Source organism: Echeneis naucrates, chromosome 5 (genome assembly GCF_900963305.1).
Source record: "Echeneis naucrates chromosome 5, fEcheNa1.1, whole genome shotgun sequence".
NCBI classification, from domain to species: domain Eukaryota; kingdom Metazoa; phylum Chordata; class Actinopteri; order Carangiformes; family Echeneidae; genus Echeneis; species Echeneis naucrates.
Window position 1 is genome coordinate 9,466,866 of NC_042515.1, and position 14,009 is coordinate 9,480,874.

Genomic DNA, 14,009 nt, shown 5'->3' on the forward strand with positions numbered 1-14,009 from the left:
ACTGCTGCGTGAGGATACTCTATATGATGCTGTTGTATATTATCAGGGCGGGGTTGAGACTTCTGCCAGGTCACTGTTCATGAACACAAATATGCACAATATTGACACAAAGAAACGCTGAAATAATTTGTAATCCAGCTGGGGTGTATTATTTTGAACACTCTGCGGCCTGTTGCGCAGGGACTCACGTCATGGAGGGGTCAGGGCGCATGGTGGTGACCGCCGTCGGTGTCAACTCTCAGACTGGAATCATCTTCACCCTGCTGGGGGCCGGAACAGAAGAAGAAGAAAAGAAAGAAAAGAAAGGTAAGAGGGTTATCTCATGAATTTATAATTTTACAAACAAGTCTGTTAAGAGTTTTCTCCAGTTGCTTGAGGAGTACTGAGGTAAACTGTTTTGTTTTGGGGTTTTTTTGACAGTGTTGCCCGGCAACGTACCCTTGAAAAAGCTATTTGTCGTCTTACTACCTTATGTGTATGCTCATTACATAACATTAGTCTTTTAGACTGTGCTTGTTATCAGAAGGGTATTAAAAAATAAACTAAAATGAACAAATGTCCTCCTTTTTAACTCAATAAAACAACAAAGTGAACTTTTTTGTAGGTATTTGTAATACCTGACATGTGTCATCATGTGTGTGCGTGTGTGTGTATATATATATATGTGTGTGTGTGTGTGTGTGTGTTTTTTATAAATATTCTCACTGTTTGAAATGAGTGTTGGTGGTACAGTTGTGAGCTGCAGTATCCAGGTTCTGTGGGTTCAGGTGCATTATTGTCCTTACTCTCTTATCGTTCCAAATTCGCCTCGAAGGAGGGGCAGTGGAAGACGGACACCAGAACACAGGTAGAGTATCACCTTTCTCTGACCCCTGGGAGTGGTACCTGAGCCTTTTGATCTTTAACCCCTGATGATTCCCCGTAACCCACTATCACGCCTCAGTCTCTTCCTGTAGCCGAGCACCTTTCCCCTTAATTTAGTCCCTCCCTGAAAAAGAGAAGCCTCACCACCAAAATACTGCCGAAAAAGATTACACATTTTCAAAATGCTTAGTCCTCTCCTGGTATCGCTGTAATCGTCTGACTGGCTAGCTAGCATTCAACAGCAGTCCTGTGTCACTGCCATGTTGAATGGCACGAATAGAGCCTTGCAGTTGTGCAGCATGTGTACCAGCAGTAGAGAGAAAATTCGTATTAGGAGCTTTTGACACCTTACATATGAACCAGTAATGATTTGTTGCCACTGTAACCTGTGCATCTTCCAACAGTCCTGTAATTTCAATAAACATGAACACCAGCAGCTTGCACAGATAGCATATTATGTTTTGTTTTGTGTTTTTTTTTTTTCAGTCCTGTTTGCGAATGATCACATTGCCCACATGCATGTGGAGAAGATTTCCTTAATCTGATCTGAACAGTAAATAATACCACATGTTAAGGCATCCTGAACAATGCGGCTGTGATCTGACTGTAGTACGGTGGTGAGACATTAATGTCCCACATTTGATCGGTCCAATCAGACCAATCATCCCAGGGAAGTCATGCCCTCTGATCAACTAAAAACAAACTGTTGTAAAAGTGTAACATGTAATCTGGGCCCAAGCACGGTGTCATTGTCTAAATATATCCAAGTCATTTACATTAATATATCTGATTCGCCTAATCCTTCACATATCTTACAATACTATATTTTATATTACATTATAGTCAATATGTTAGGTAAGGCTGGCTTTAATAGTTAACTTTGTTTTTTAAATTGCATTTAGATTACATAACAAGGTTCGACATCATGAGTTTGTTGATCAGCTAAGAGTTTTGTGGTATTATTGAGATTACATTGCTGCTCCCAATTCCAACCTTTTGGCTCTTTCGTCACTGAGGTAATTACTTTTTAGGTAAAATAAATGCTGGATTGTAATAAAACTTTTAAACTACTATAAATACATGTGCTTTAATTAAGATTGAACTCTGAGCAAAGTTATCATATATGTTAAGATACAATGCAAAATAAGCCCCTTATAGTTTGGACAACTTAAAAAAGAAATATATGGATGTATTTCCACGACTTAGCTAGTTTACTTGGAACGTGTGCCTGGCTAATACTTGGACCCTTTTACATTTTATTTACTTTTACATTGGAAAGTTTCATTTCAAATTGGTTACGCAACACCTTATATTTGTTTTGGGTTTGTTGCTCAAATGATTATTTTTTGATGCAAAAATCTTTTACATGAATAACATGGTTTTAATGAAATTCACACTGCAAAAAAAAAAAAAAAATAGAATACACAAATGCACAATCAAATAGTACATAATTTTACAGTAGTTTTTTTTTGTGGCTCTGGTTTCACTTTTTGTTCTATTGTTTTCAACGTTACGTTAAGATTTCCTGTTACATGTCTGTCTGATGCTTGTTTATTAACAATCCCACTTTTACCTCTGGTAAATCACAGGAGTCTGTAATACATTTTTTCATTAAAGAAATTTTCATCCTTTCATTTTTATTAAATAAATCTTTGTATTTATAATTCACAACAGTCACATTTTAGCATTCACACACACATATGCTGAATCTCTCGAATGTGCTATAACCATGTTATTTCTGTTTACTGTCTTGTGTGTGCACATGCGTGTGTGGGCGTGCGTGTGTGTGTTTTTCGCGTGGGTGTGTGCATGTGTTTGTTTTGTTCATTCATGTTTGGCCCTCATGGCTAGACTGCTCCCATCCCCCAATCCACCCAATTGCAACTATAGCCACGGATGGGGCTGCAGGCATTAATGCCCCTGGCAGTGCCAGCCTAATTAATGGTAGGTTGATAATAAGATCCGATCTCTGACCTCTTTCTGTTGTGACTCCTTCTACCTTCTCCATTGTCCAACTGCTTGCTACCATGAGTGCTCACTGTCGTCTCTCAGTTGTGTTGGACCCCTTTGTATCCATGCTCTCAGTGCATGTCTTCTTTATTTGTAGAAATTAGTTTTCTGTTTCTTTTCTTCTATTTACGCTATTGTTTTCCGTGTGATGCTTCAACTCGTGTGTGGAGAAAATTGGCAATGATTTTTTTTTTGCAGCTTAAATGCCAACTAAAGTGAAACAAATCAGGCCCCTTCATACGTTAAATTAGGAAAACGCATGTAAAACTGTTTAATATTCATTATTTGAAGTGGTCTAACATTCTGTGGAATATTTATTTCCATTCTTGCTGACAGATTAGTGGATTATTACCACTTCTCTCAGCCAATAAATAGGCCAGCTCATAACCCCCACATGTTGTTTTTCACTTTGGTTTTTGTACAGATTAAACAAGAACAAATCTAACAAACATAACATGATGATTAGTGAGCTTTAAAGGTGCTTGTAGGTGGATTATGTTATCACTAGACGAATTATACCAAACTCAAACACAGTTTTAACTTTTTTTGACGCTAGGTTTAGCTGTCTGCTGTCCGTAAACTAAGAGTGACGTTGATCTTTTCATCTGCTCGCGTTACTTTGGACTAGAAAGTCAAGTGTATTTTCCATAAAACAGAGCTAATCAGTGTTGCTGTATATGCAGCTTAGGAAAAAGAAAAGAATACGGGGAGACCGGGGATGGCTGAAACATTTTAGTGATTTTTCCAATAATTCAAAAACTGTTATATTGCTATGCTATATTGCCCACTTACATACATTTTAAACTTCGAGATATCAGCCACTCAAACAATGTATTTCAATGGTTTTATGAAATATATACAGTTGTAAAACTGGAACAGTGAGTGTTAGCGCTCTAGCTGTGTTGCAACTGTCCCGTATTACAACCTTTCCTGGTCTCCCCTTGCAATATATATATCTGATTGGATTGATACTTAGTACATTCAGGTGGCAGTAAGGTGACTGTAAGGCCATCTCTTCTTATTCGGGTGTCCTCTGAGATGACATCACGTAAATCCTCCTTGTCTATGTTAGCTGGACGCGGATGCAGAAAGATTAACTTTGTTCTCTGTTGCTGTGGATTCAGTTTTATGGTGGTCTCCTCGGAGAGCAGACTCAAAGTGTTTGCACTGAAGGCAGGAGGGTTATGATTTGCGCTGTAATGGTGACCTTGGGCTGTCTTGGGCTGGAAAAGAGCAATTTGTCATCTTCAGCCTTATTGTGACTCTGGAGAGCTGGTAAATGTGGAGGTGGAGGTGAAATGAGCCATTTATTTTCCACAAACATGCAGAGGATTTCAAGGAAAATCAGGTCTCCTGGCTCTACCTGAGGGATTTTCTTGCTGGCATTTGAGCATAGAGCATTGCAGATTTTGTGCAATTTCTAGCCTGCTTACCACTGAGGCGCACAATACATATCTGTATAATAATACCCTGGGTAGATAATGGGATCAACTCCTCAGTATATGATAAATGCCCTCTTAATTATAATGTCTTGTAAACGTTGGGCAGTCAATTCATTCAAAAACACAAGATTCTTTCTTTTCTTTTCATCTGTAAAATGGTGTATACTGAATGTGTTCTTCTAAGATCGATCCTCGATGATCTGTGAGAGCAAAAGCAAATCGATTTTATAACAGTATTGTTTGATCTAAACACCCATTTAATTGTTCACTCCTTATCTAAGCTGACTCCAACAGCATAATAAATGCGCTGTCCCCAAACTTAGATTTCAGCTTTCCTCCAGTTGTTCTTATGTAACTTTGCCATGTGGGAGGCTTTCCCTTCAGACCCTCGCTCTCTCTGTCTCTCTCTCTCTCTCTCTCTCTCTCTCTCTCTCTATCTATCTATCTCTCTCTCCCTCTCTCTCTCAGCCCTGCTCACATCTCCAGTCTGCTTCCCACTGAGTGTGTGATCTTGCATGTGCTCTCTGAATTTCCCTCCTATGCATGCTGTTCCTTGTTTGTGTGCATCTTACGTGTGTGTGGTGTGTGTCTGTGTGTTTGTTGTGTACTCTTCCCTACACTCAGTGTCCGCTGTAAATGCTCTATCTATGTATCGATATCTAACTTTATACCCTGACGATTTGACGCGTATTGATCTTGTGTTTGGAATTACTTGTGAGTGTTGCTCGAGACAAAATTTAAAGACAAAGAGAAATTTGAGGGAACGTATTCAGCTTTTTAAAAAATGTATCATACCATGTCACACCTGACATACTTTGATGTAAAAAAAATAACTATATTAGAAAGGCCCATTAAGCATTTTAATTACATGATTATTTGCTTATGCAATAAAATGAACTCTATTAAAGCCTAATTTCCTCCCACTTCATTACACTAAACTCTGCACACAGCAGCATGTACCTTTAAATTGAGTTAGAACAACTTTCAATTAAAATTTATTTCATCATCCCCCTTGCCTGTAGGTGTAGCTGCTGGTTACATTACGTCACTTACATATCACAAGCCTTTCTATGTGACTGTCACAGAGAGGTTGTATTAAAAGTCATTTTCCTGTCTTCTTATTTGTGATTTTTGTTCTCACTGTGTGTTGTCTCTGTGGTGATAATTTGTTGACTTGTCTGCCTTGGTTATTTTTGTTGTTATTGTCTTGTATGTCTCCATCATAGGTAAAATGCAAGATGGCAATATGGAGAGCAACCAGATTAAAGGTAACCAAACCATATCTTTCCCCCTCTCCTCCACTTTCTCATCTTTCCTCTTCTGTCGTGTGTGGTGTAAGTTCTGGGTCAAATGCAGATGAAAACTCCTCTGTTACTTCATTTATTCCAGCCTATATTGTTTTAAATACAACATGGTCTCTCAGAGGCCTGTGCAGAATTAAATCAGAATGGACTATAAGGGACTTTGTCCGTCCGCTGACAGTCCCATATATTGGCGTCTTGAGAGGAATCAGACTTGTTATTTGACCGAGGTTTTACCTGCGATCATATTAGGTTAGAAAATTCCTCCTCTTCACTCCGTCTGTCATCGATGTGTTGTCCCTGGTCTGTTGTTCTGTTGTTGTTGTTGTTGTTCTTGTTGTGTTGTTTGATTTGTCTCGTTCTCTATGAGAGAACGGCAACCTAGTCCTCAGTTAGCGTCTTACACAGACTCCCCCTTTCCACCAAAATCTGGACAATCTGGACACCCTGGTTTCCCCTTTCTGCTGTTTGTTATATCAGATAGGATTTATATTTGTGTGAGAATGAAGGAATTACATAAAAAATTTTATGACTGCTTGTTATTATAGTCAGCTTTTAATTGAAATGATGAAAGCAAGACAACAATGAAACATTCTCTTCCCATATCAGTAATGCCTTACTGACAGTCGTATTCTTTACTACTAGAATACTTTTCTTTCCAAACTTTGATTTGGATATTGTTAATTTATTTGGGCTATTTAACTGTCTTGTTTAAAAATTTCAGAAGTCTAAGCATTAATTTCATGTCAGATTACACTGATTAGCTAAAACAACTTTACCACCCACACCTAATATCCTTCATATGCAGCCAAAGCGGCTCCAACCTTCAGAGGCACCGACTCCAATAGACCCCGGACAGCTTTAGCGGCAGATCCTTTATTTCTTTATTTAAGCTGTGAAGTTCTCTCTCCTGAGATGCCCCAACACATTAGTTGACTCATAACAATTTGGTGCTTGTCAAAATCTTTGTGCCACATTGAACGAGTTGACCAAAGACATTAGACATTGGAGAAGGTAACGGACGTTAAACACACACTATGTTTTGCTGTCTTAAAACAAAACCATGGTGGGATAGAGAAAGGGACAAAAGCTGCAGCTTTCAGAAAATGCACCTTTCTCCTGAAAGTGTTTTCATTTTAGCTGTATGGTCTTCTGCAGCAAAACTCGATGCAGACAATAGACTTTCTGTCCAGGGCTGTGGAGGTGGTAAAAGAACGCACGGCCACAGTGTATGACAAATGTGGAACGTTAAAAGGTTTTTCGTAATCATGAAACACATGCCTCATTGTGATTGGGAACCTAGGCTGAAATGGTAATGGGTTACATTAACAGAGAAGCCCTGCGCTGTGTGTTTGTGTGCGTGTTCGTGAGAGAGAGTGAGGACAGAGATGGAGACAGATGGGGTTATTGAAAATTGGTTTTAGAGCCCGAACAGTAAAGACTTTGTTTCTTCAGCATGAATCAGAATCTCTTGCTGTCAAAGTGAGAAAGGCAACTGCTTTATATGTAATATATTCGGGTCAGTATACACTTTGGAAAGTGAGTCATTTGATTTTGGCTTTTTGACGACTGAAAGACGTTTTATTGAATTGATTTTTTTTTGTAAGGGTCAGTGCGGCTTGTGCCTGCTGATGAGATCCTTTGTCGAGTAAGATGTTTGATTACTTAGTTTTACTATTAAGGGACTTCCAAAGATCTGTTTCCTGTTATGATTATCAGAGAACAGGTTTCAAACTCTGTGATCTTTAATGCAGTGCAGCGTTCATGTTATTGCTTGTTTATGTGTTTAGATAACCTGTGACTGAGCTGTCCATCTGTTTTCCAGTTTGCTATATTACAGATTTTAAAGAGCGCTATAATACATCTATACAGCATGCTCTGCACATCACCGAGCTGCTAGAATATATTTGCATCTAGAAAATTCACCCCCTCCAAGGTAAAATTTTAAAATACTTTCCAAAAGGAAGACAGAAAATAATCACAATAAAACACCAGAAAAGCAAAAGGCTACCGAGCAGTCTTAAGGTAATGGACTCCACCATGAAACAAACCTGGGCTTTTAACACTTTGTCTTTTCTGTTCTGGATATTTTCAATTTTTTTATGTGAAGCACATTGAGTTCTCCTCGTTTGTGTGAAATTGTGCTACACTGACTGTGACACACTGATACATTCTGCCAAAAGGCTTTTAGATAATCTGGGAACATGGTCTCTACATTGGATGGATGTAGGACTAATTCATTATTTCTAATTTATTGTAAATATGTTTGGAATGCAAAGGCGGGATAAATGATGAGAATCAGCTGCTTCTTTTAAATGTATTTTTCATATTAAGATGATTCGTTAGATGTAACAAAGATGTTGGTGTGGGGGAAAAACACAGACAATCCTTTTTTATGGTACATAAATGGTTTTTATTTAGTCCCATGTGTTCATGGGACCTCATATGGTCTTTTCTAATTTAACACCTGGATATGCCCACTTCCTCCTCATTTCACTGGTTAAATCTTCAATTCTAACACTTCTGTGGTCTGTTTTTATGGTGTTTTCAGTAAAGAAGCAAACTGGAGCAGCTGCCATGGAGATGCAGCCTCTAAAAAGTGCTGAAGGTGGCGAGGCTGATGAAAAAGAGAGGAAGAAAGTGTCAGTTTCGAAGAAAGAGAAGTCTGTGCTGCAAGGGAAGCTGACCAAACTGGCTGTCCAGATTGGCAAAGCAGGTACAGCAAATTGCTCACAGACAGAAGTCCATTACTCACTTAAGCAGTAAAAATCAGGACGGCAAGTTACTGAACCATCATCCTGTCCGTCAAAACTAGAGGCGGCATGAAGACAAGACTCAAAGACTAACATCAGAGCGATTAGGAAGAATGCTTATTATGTGTCATTACAGAAGAGTATAGGAGCCTGTGTTCCTCTAAATGACCTGTAATCCAGTGATTTATCGAACTCATGACAGAGTAACTCTACCAAGCGTCTTAATATGCACTTCATTTTCCCTGGGGATTAGTGGCGTGTTTCTATTTCAGATTCTGATTCTGATCCTGTTTACTGTTCCCATTTTACAGCCCATTCATTCACTCATTCATCTTCTACCGCTTTTCCATTTCCATGTCACGGGGGCGCTGAAGCCAATCCCAGCTCAATCTGGGTGAAGGCGGGGCCACCCTGGACAGGTCACCAGTCCACCACAGGGCCAACACACAGAGACAGGCAGAGACCAACAACCACGCACACTCGCACTCAGACCTACAGACGATTTAGAGTCACCAGTCAACCCAAACCTGATGTCTTTGGACGGTGGAAACCCATGCAGACACAGGGGGGGAACATGCAAGCCCACAACCTTCTCATTGCGGGGCGACAGCGTTAACCACTATGCCGCCATGCTGCCCACAGCAAATACAGCCAATACCAAAACTAATTAAAGTGGCACTGAGAACTGGATGTGTAACATGCTTGCAATAGATCTGTACCAGCAAGCATTTTTAGTAACAGATGCCCACATTCCTGCGCGCCCACATTGTGGGTGTCCTCCTAGCAGCAATTTAGGAGGATTACTATTGAACAATTGAAATCCCAAGGTTTCTGGACCAGTCTGGAGAATTCAGGATTCTTTAAAGTAGAATCCTCAAACTCTGAAAATATTCTGCTTGCTATTCCAGTTAGATAAAAGAACCTGACCCCCAAGACATTATTAAAGCAGCCAATGAAGGTTTTACATTTTTAGAAGTCCGTGTTTTGGCAGCATGCTGTTACATGAGACTGTTGTGTGAGTGATGGAATGAGGACGTGGAGCCAAAACAATGAAATACCATGGACGGATTAGCACGCAGTATAAAATTCATGCACTGTGTTCCTGTGTGTGCAGCCAATACAATACTATATACACTGTATTGATTTCTACACACATCTAATAAGCCTCACCTGGGCTGTAAACTGTGACGACTCCCCCACGTACACCTAGCCAGGTAATGCACCTCGGCAGAACTGCTCCGTTAATGTACCCCATTCTAATGAAACTGCATTATAATAGTCTAATTAATATTTATTTTACCAAAGCCCCCTCAATACCTTTTCACATTACGCATGTCCACATCGCAAATGCCCGTTTTTAATTTAATAAGATTAATTTGCATGCCTGCACATACTTTAAAGCAACCGAAACAAATTGTGTTAATTCTAGGCATGCTTACAAGTAATAACTAAAGGTCATGTGAAGCTCAATTAAGCAGATACGGTGGCTCAGTGAAGCTGCCAACACCAAAACATGCATGTGACAGTTAAAATCTGGACTCACTCTGGGCTAAAGCACTGGCAAGAGCTCGACTTACTCTCCATGTTGCTAAACTCATGGGCCATATCACCAGACGCTTGGCGCCTTTGGCACAACGCTTTTTTTTTTTTTTTTTCTCAGATGCATACTTCAAATTGTGTTGTGTTCCATCTTCCCTTTTTTCAGCTCATTCCTGCTCTCTTTTTCAGGTTTGCTTATGTCGGCCATCACAGTCATCATCCTGGTCTTATATTTCGCCATTGACACCTTCGTGATGCAGAAGCACCCCTGGATGCCAGAGTGCACTCCAATCTACGTCCAGTACTTTGTCAAGTTTTTCATCATCGGTGTGACTGTGTTGGTGGTGGCCGTGCCCGAGGGGCTGCCACTGGCCGTCACCATCTCCCTGGCTTATTCTGTCAAGGTGAGGAATGCCACATAGTGCACACATACTGTGGTACTGTTGTATATCTGCTTTAAATGTTGCTCATTGTACACATTGATATGCATTACATAGTGTGTAGGTTTATCAATTGGAAACACAACATGTAGATTCTCTGAGCTTCACTGCAGTTTGCATCATTTTCATCAGGATGCTGTTAACCTCTTGATACCAGTATTTACAAATCTATAAAAAAATTAATGATTTGTGTTTATTTGGCTTTCAAGCAGGTGCTAACATAAGAGTAGATTGTCGATTTGACTATAACACATAGAATAAATGAAGGTATGCACTGAATATGCGCAAACCAGCATTGGGGGAATAAATATGCTATCATGGCTCCACTCTGAATGGAAGCTGTTTGAATCACAACTGGCATCAAGGGGTTAATTTAATTAAACTTTTCAAAACTGAAAAACGCCACATGCAACTGTTCATATCTCCTCACATCCAAAAACAGAAAAGCCAATTATGGTGAGGGCCATGTAGAGCACATCTGTTGCTGTGAATGACAACCCCAGTTCCACAAAAGTTGGGACGCTTTGTGAAATGTAAATAAAAACAGAATTCGATGATTTGAAAATCGCATAAATCCATATTTTATTCCCAGGAGAGCATAAACAACATCATCAATGTTGAAACTGAGACATTTTACCATCCCATGGAAAATATTAGCTCATTTGATGGCAGCAAACACATCTCAACAAAGTTAGAATGGAGGCAACAAAAGGCTGTAAAAGTAATCAGCCCAAATTAAAAGAAAATTGGAGGAGCATTTGACTACTAATTAGGTTAATTGGAGACAACAAACTGTGTCTTAAACATTATGGAACAATTTTAGAAAAATATTCCTCAACATAAAATTATGATGGCTTTGAAGATCCCACCATCTTCACTGCATAGTATTATGAGAAGATTCAGAGAATCAGGAGGAATCTCTGTAGGCGAGGGACAAGCCGAAGGTCAAAACTGGGTGCTTGTGATCTTCGGGCACTGACGTGGCATTGCATGATTCCCTTCTGGGCATCAGGAACTCTCAGGAGCACTTCTGTGAACACAGTTCACCGTGTTATCCAAAGACTGTTGAGCACACAAGAATGGGACAACATTCCTCTCCTAAAACTCCAGATACGTGTCTCCTCGCTCCCCAGACCTATGCAGACAATTGTTAAATGAAGAGGGGATGCAGCACGATGGTAACCATCGGCCTGTTCCAACTTTTCTGGGATGAGTTGCGTCCATCAAATTCAAAATGAGCTAATATTTTCCATGAAATGGCAAAAAATATCTCACTTTCAACATCTGATGTATGTTCTGCTGGGAATAAAATATGGGTTTTTGAGAGTTTGCAAATCAATGTATCCTGTTTTTATTAACATTTTACACAGCGTCCCAACTTTTTTGGAGTTGGGGTTTTACATAAGCAGTTTCACGTCTTATGTAAGCACAGATACTGTATCCCTCTTTTGGTGTTGATAATTATTATAGCCTTTGAAGTTGAAGCAGAGCAAGCTTATGATTTTTTTTTTTTCCTTACCAACAGAAAATGATGAAAGACAACAACCTTGTGCGTCACCTGGATGCGTGTGAAACAATGGGAAACGCTACCGCTATCTGCTCCGACAAGACAGGCACACTAACTACCAACCGCATGACAGCTGTGCAGTGTTACGTCGGAGATGTGCACTACAAAGAAATCCCAGATCCTGGAGTCCTGCCACCCAAATCACTGGAGTTACTGATCAATGCCATCTCCATTAACAGTGCCTATACCACCAAGATACTGGTAAGCCACCTGCAAAAATCCCCAACACCCAGTTAAGACACTTTCATTCTCAACCTCTCTCATTGGAGAAGCATGCATGTAATATATCACTGCATAAAACCTATGTTGCACTCTGCATGAACTCAGCTCACAATATTCAAGACACTTTAGTCTGCTAAAGCCTATTTGGTTGAGACGTACGTTTCAGATTTTGACGTGAGAGCCGGTCTGATACAATGAGACGGTTCTGCAGCGCATTCTTCTTGGCAACGTAGGCAGTCAGTGTCCTTGGCTGCTGCTTTAGATTCATCAGGCATTCGCTCAACTTGTCACCTTGAGAATGGTTGTGTAATTTTGTCTTATCTGATATTCTGAGCGTAGCAGACTGTAATTGAATCCAATCTGTCTAAGTGCTGGAGATGGTCTGTTGTTTACAGTGAATGCAGCGAAGAGGAATCTACCCAAAAACCTATTAGACCTGCATGCAAAAGGAAACAGATAGATATGTAGATGGGCAGGCAGGCTGACACATTCTGCTGTATTTTATAACTACACACAGCAAACATATCCTGAAAATGAAGGATGAATTAAGGAACATGCTGGGTAGTCTCTCTCCCAGCGCCACCATATACACTCACCTGCACTTGCATGCATATCATTTGTGTGTCTTTATGACAAAAGCCTCTTAAACCGTCATAGTTTCAATCCATTTATGGATGACCAACCCATAAAAATGCCCCGATGCGGCTTGCATGGAAAATGAGCTGAGCAGGCCCACAGATTTCACTTTGTTCACCTTAGAGCAGAGGTCTCCACCTCCAGCACTGGAGAGCTACTGCTCTGCATTTTTTAGATGATTCAAATGAGCGGCTCCTTATCAGACCTCGGCACAACTTGATGACAAGCCTTAGAGGTACAATCACACTTATTTCTGTAACAGGTTCTTAGCATGAACATGTCCTATTTTGTTTAAATGAAGGTTTTACTATCACAGCAAAGCCAGGAAAATAAAGCATCTAATATTCTTCGTGCTGCGATGAACTGTTGTTCACAGACAGAGACAACTGTGATGAAGCTTAACTCAAAGAGTTTAAAATTAGATAGGAACAGTAAAGATTGTGGTGCAGTGCTACTAATTAGATCTGGTGTGTGCTGAATAAATATGGACTGATTTACACTTATGTTCATGTTCCTTCAGAAATAGAAATTTATGTGGTTTATCTAAAAAAAAAAAAAAAAGTCCAAAAAGTTCTGTAGAACTATGTATCCCAAATGGAAAACGTTTGCTGTGCACATTATATTATATTCAATTTCTTTGACGAACTTGCATTTGACTCAAGTAGTCAACGAAGACACAACCAAAAAGAATAAAAAACTGCATTAGGTGCAATCCGTGTTCAAGGCCAAGCACAGATAATAGTAGAAGAATACTATGACTACTTCAGACCTGTATAGAGTATGTGACTTCATCAATTGTAGATGGCTTAATATTATTGATGATTGATAAATGAGTATTCCTGCTTAGTTGAAAGTATGAATCAGTTTTACTGTTGGGACTCTGAGAATTAGGCAGTGGCGCAGTGCAGCTTAGCCCTGGTGGATAAAATGGCGCTTTTCATCTCTTCATTCATAAAAGAGGTTATATCCCGCACCAAAGTAATAAGAGGCAAACTTCAGTCGTCAGCTTATAACCTCTTGTTACCTTCAACTTCCTGCATGTATGTTAGTTTGCCAACTAGTTAACTAACTTCAGTGAATTCATGAAAACAATATATAATAAATCCTGATGCATCAGTTAATCTAGACACACAAATAAATACACAAATTACATACTTGGATAATTACTGTCTGGCACATATAATTTAGGATGTAAATAGCAGCTCGCACCATGTTTCTATGCATACTCATCTCCT

At 39.7% G+C, this 14,009-nt stretch overlaps 1 protein-coding gene across 3 annotated transcripts in view; it reads left to right on the top strand.

The window, feature by feature from the left end:
• Positions 1-14,009, top strand: part of atp2b2 (ATPase plasma membrane Ca2+ transporting 2) — a 92,848-nt gene that overhangs the window by 56,470 nt on the left and 22,369 nt on the right. For all 3 annotated transcript variants that reach the window (XM_029503298.1, XM_029503300.1, XM_029503299.1), the window contains exons 6-12: positions 181-306; positions 815-847; positions 2,716-2,808; positions 5,543-5,584; positions 8,169-8,333; positions 10,099-10,313; positions 11,875-12,117. In XM_029503298.1, the coding sequence (XP_029359158.1) occupies positions 181-306; positions 815-847; positions 2,716-2,808; positions 5,543-5,584; positions 8,169-8,333; positions 10,099-10,313; positions 11,875-12,117 (917 nt within the window). The remainder of the gene's footprint in view (positions 1-180; positions 307-814; positions 848-2,715; positions 2,809-5,542; positions 5,585-8,168; positions 8,334-10,098; positions 10,314-11,874; positions 12,118-14,009) is intronic.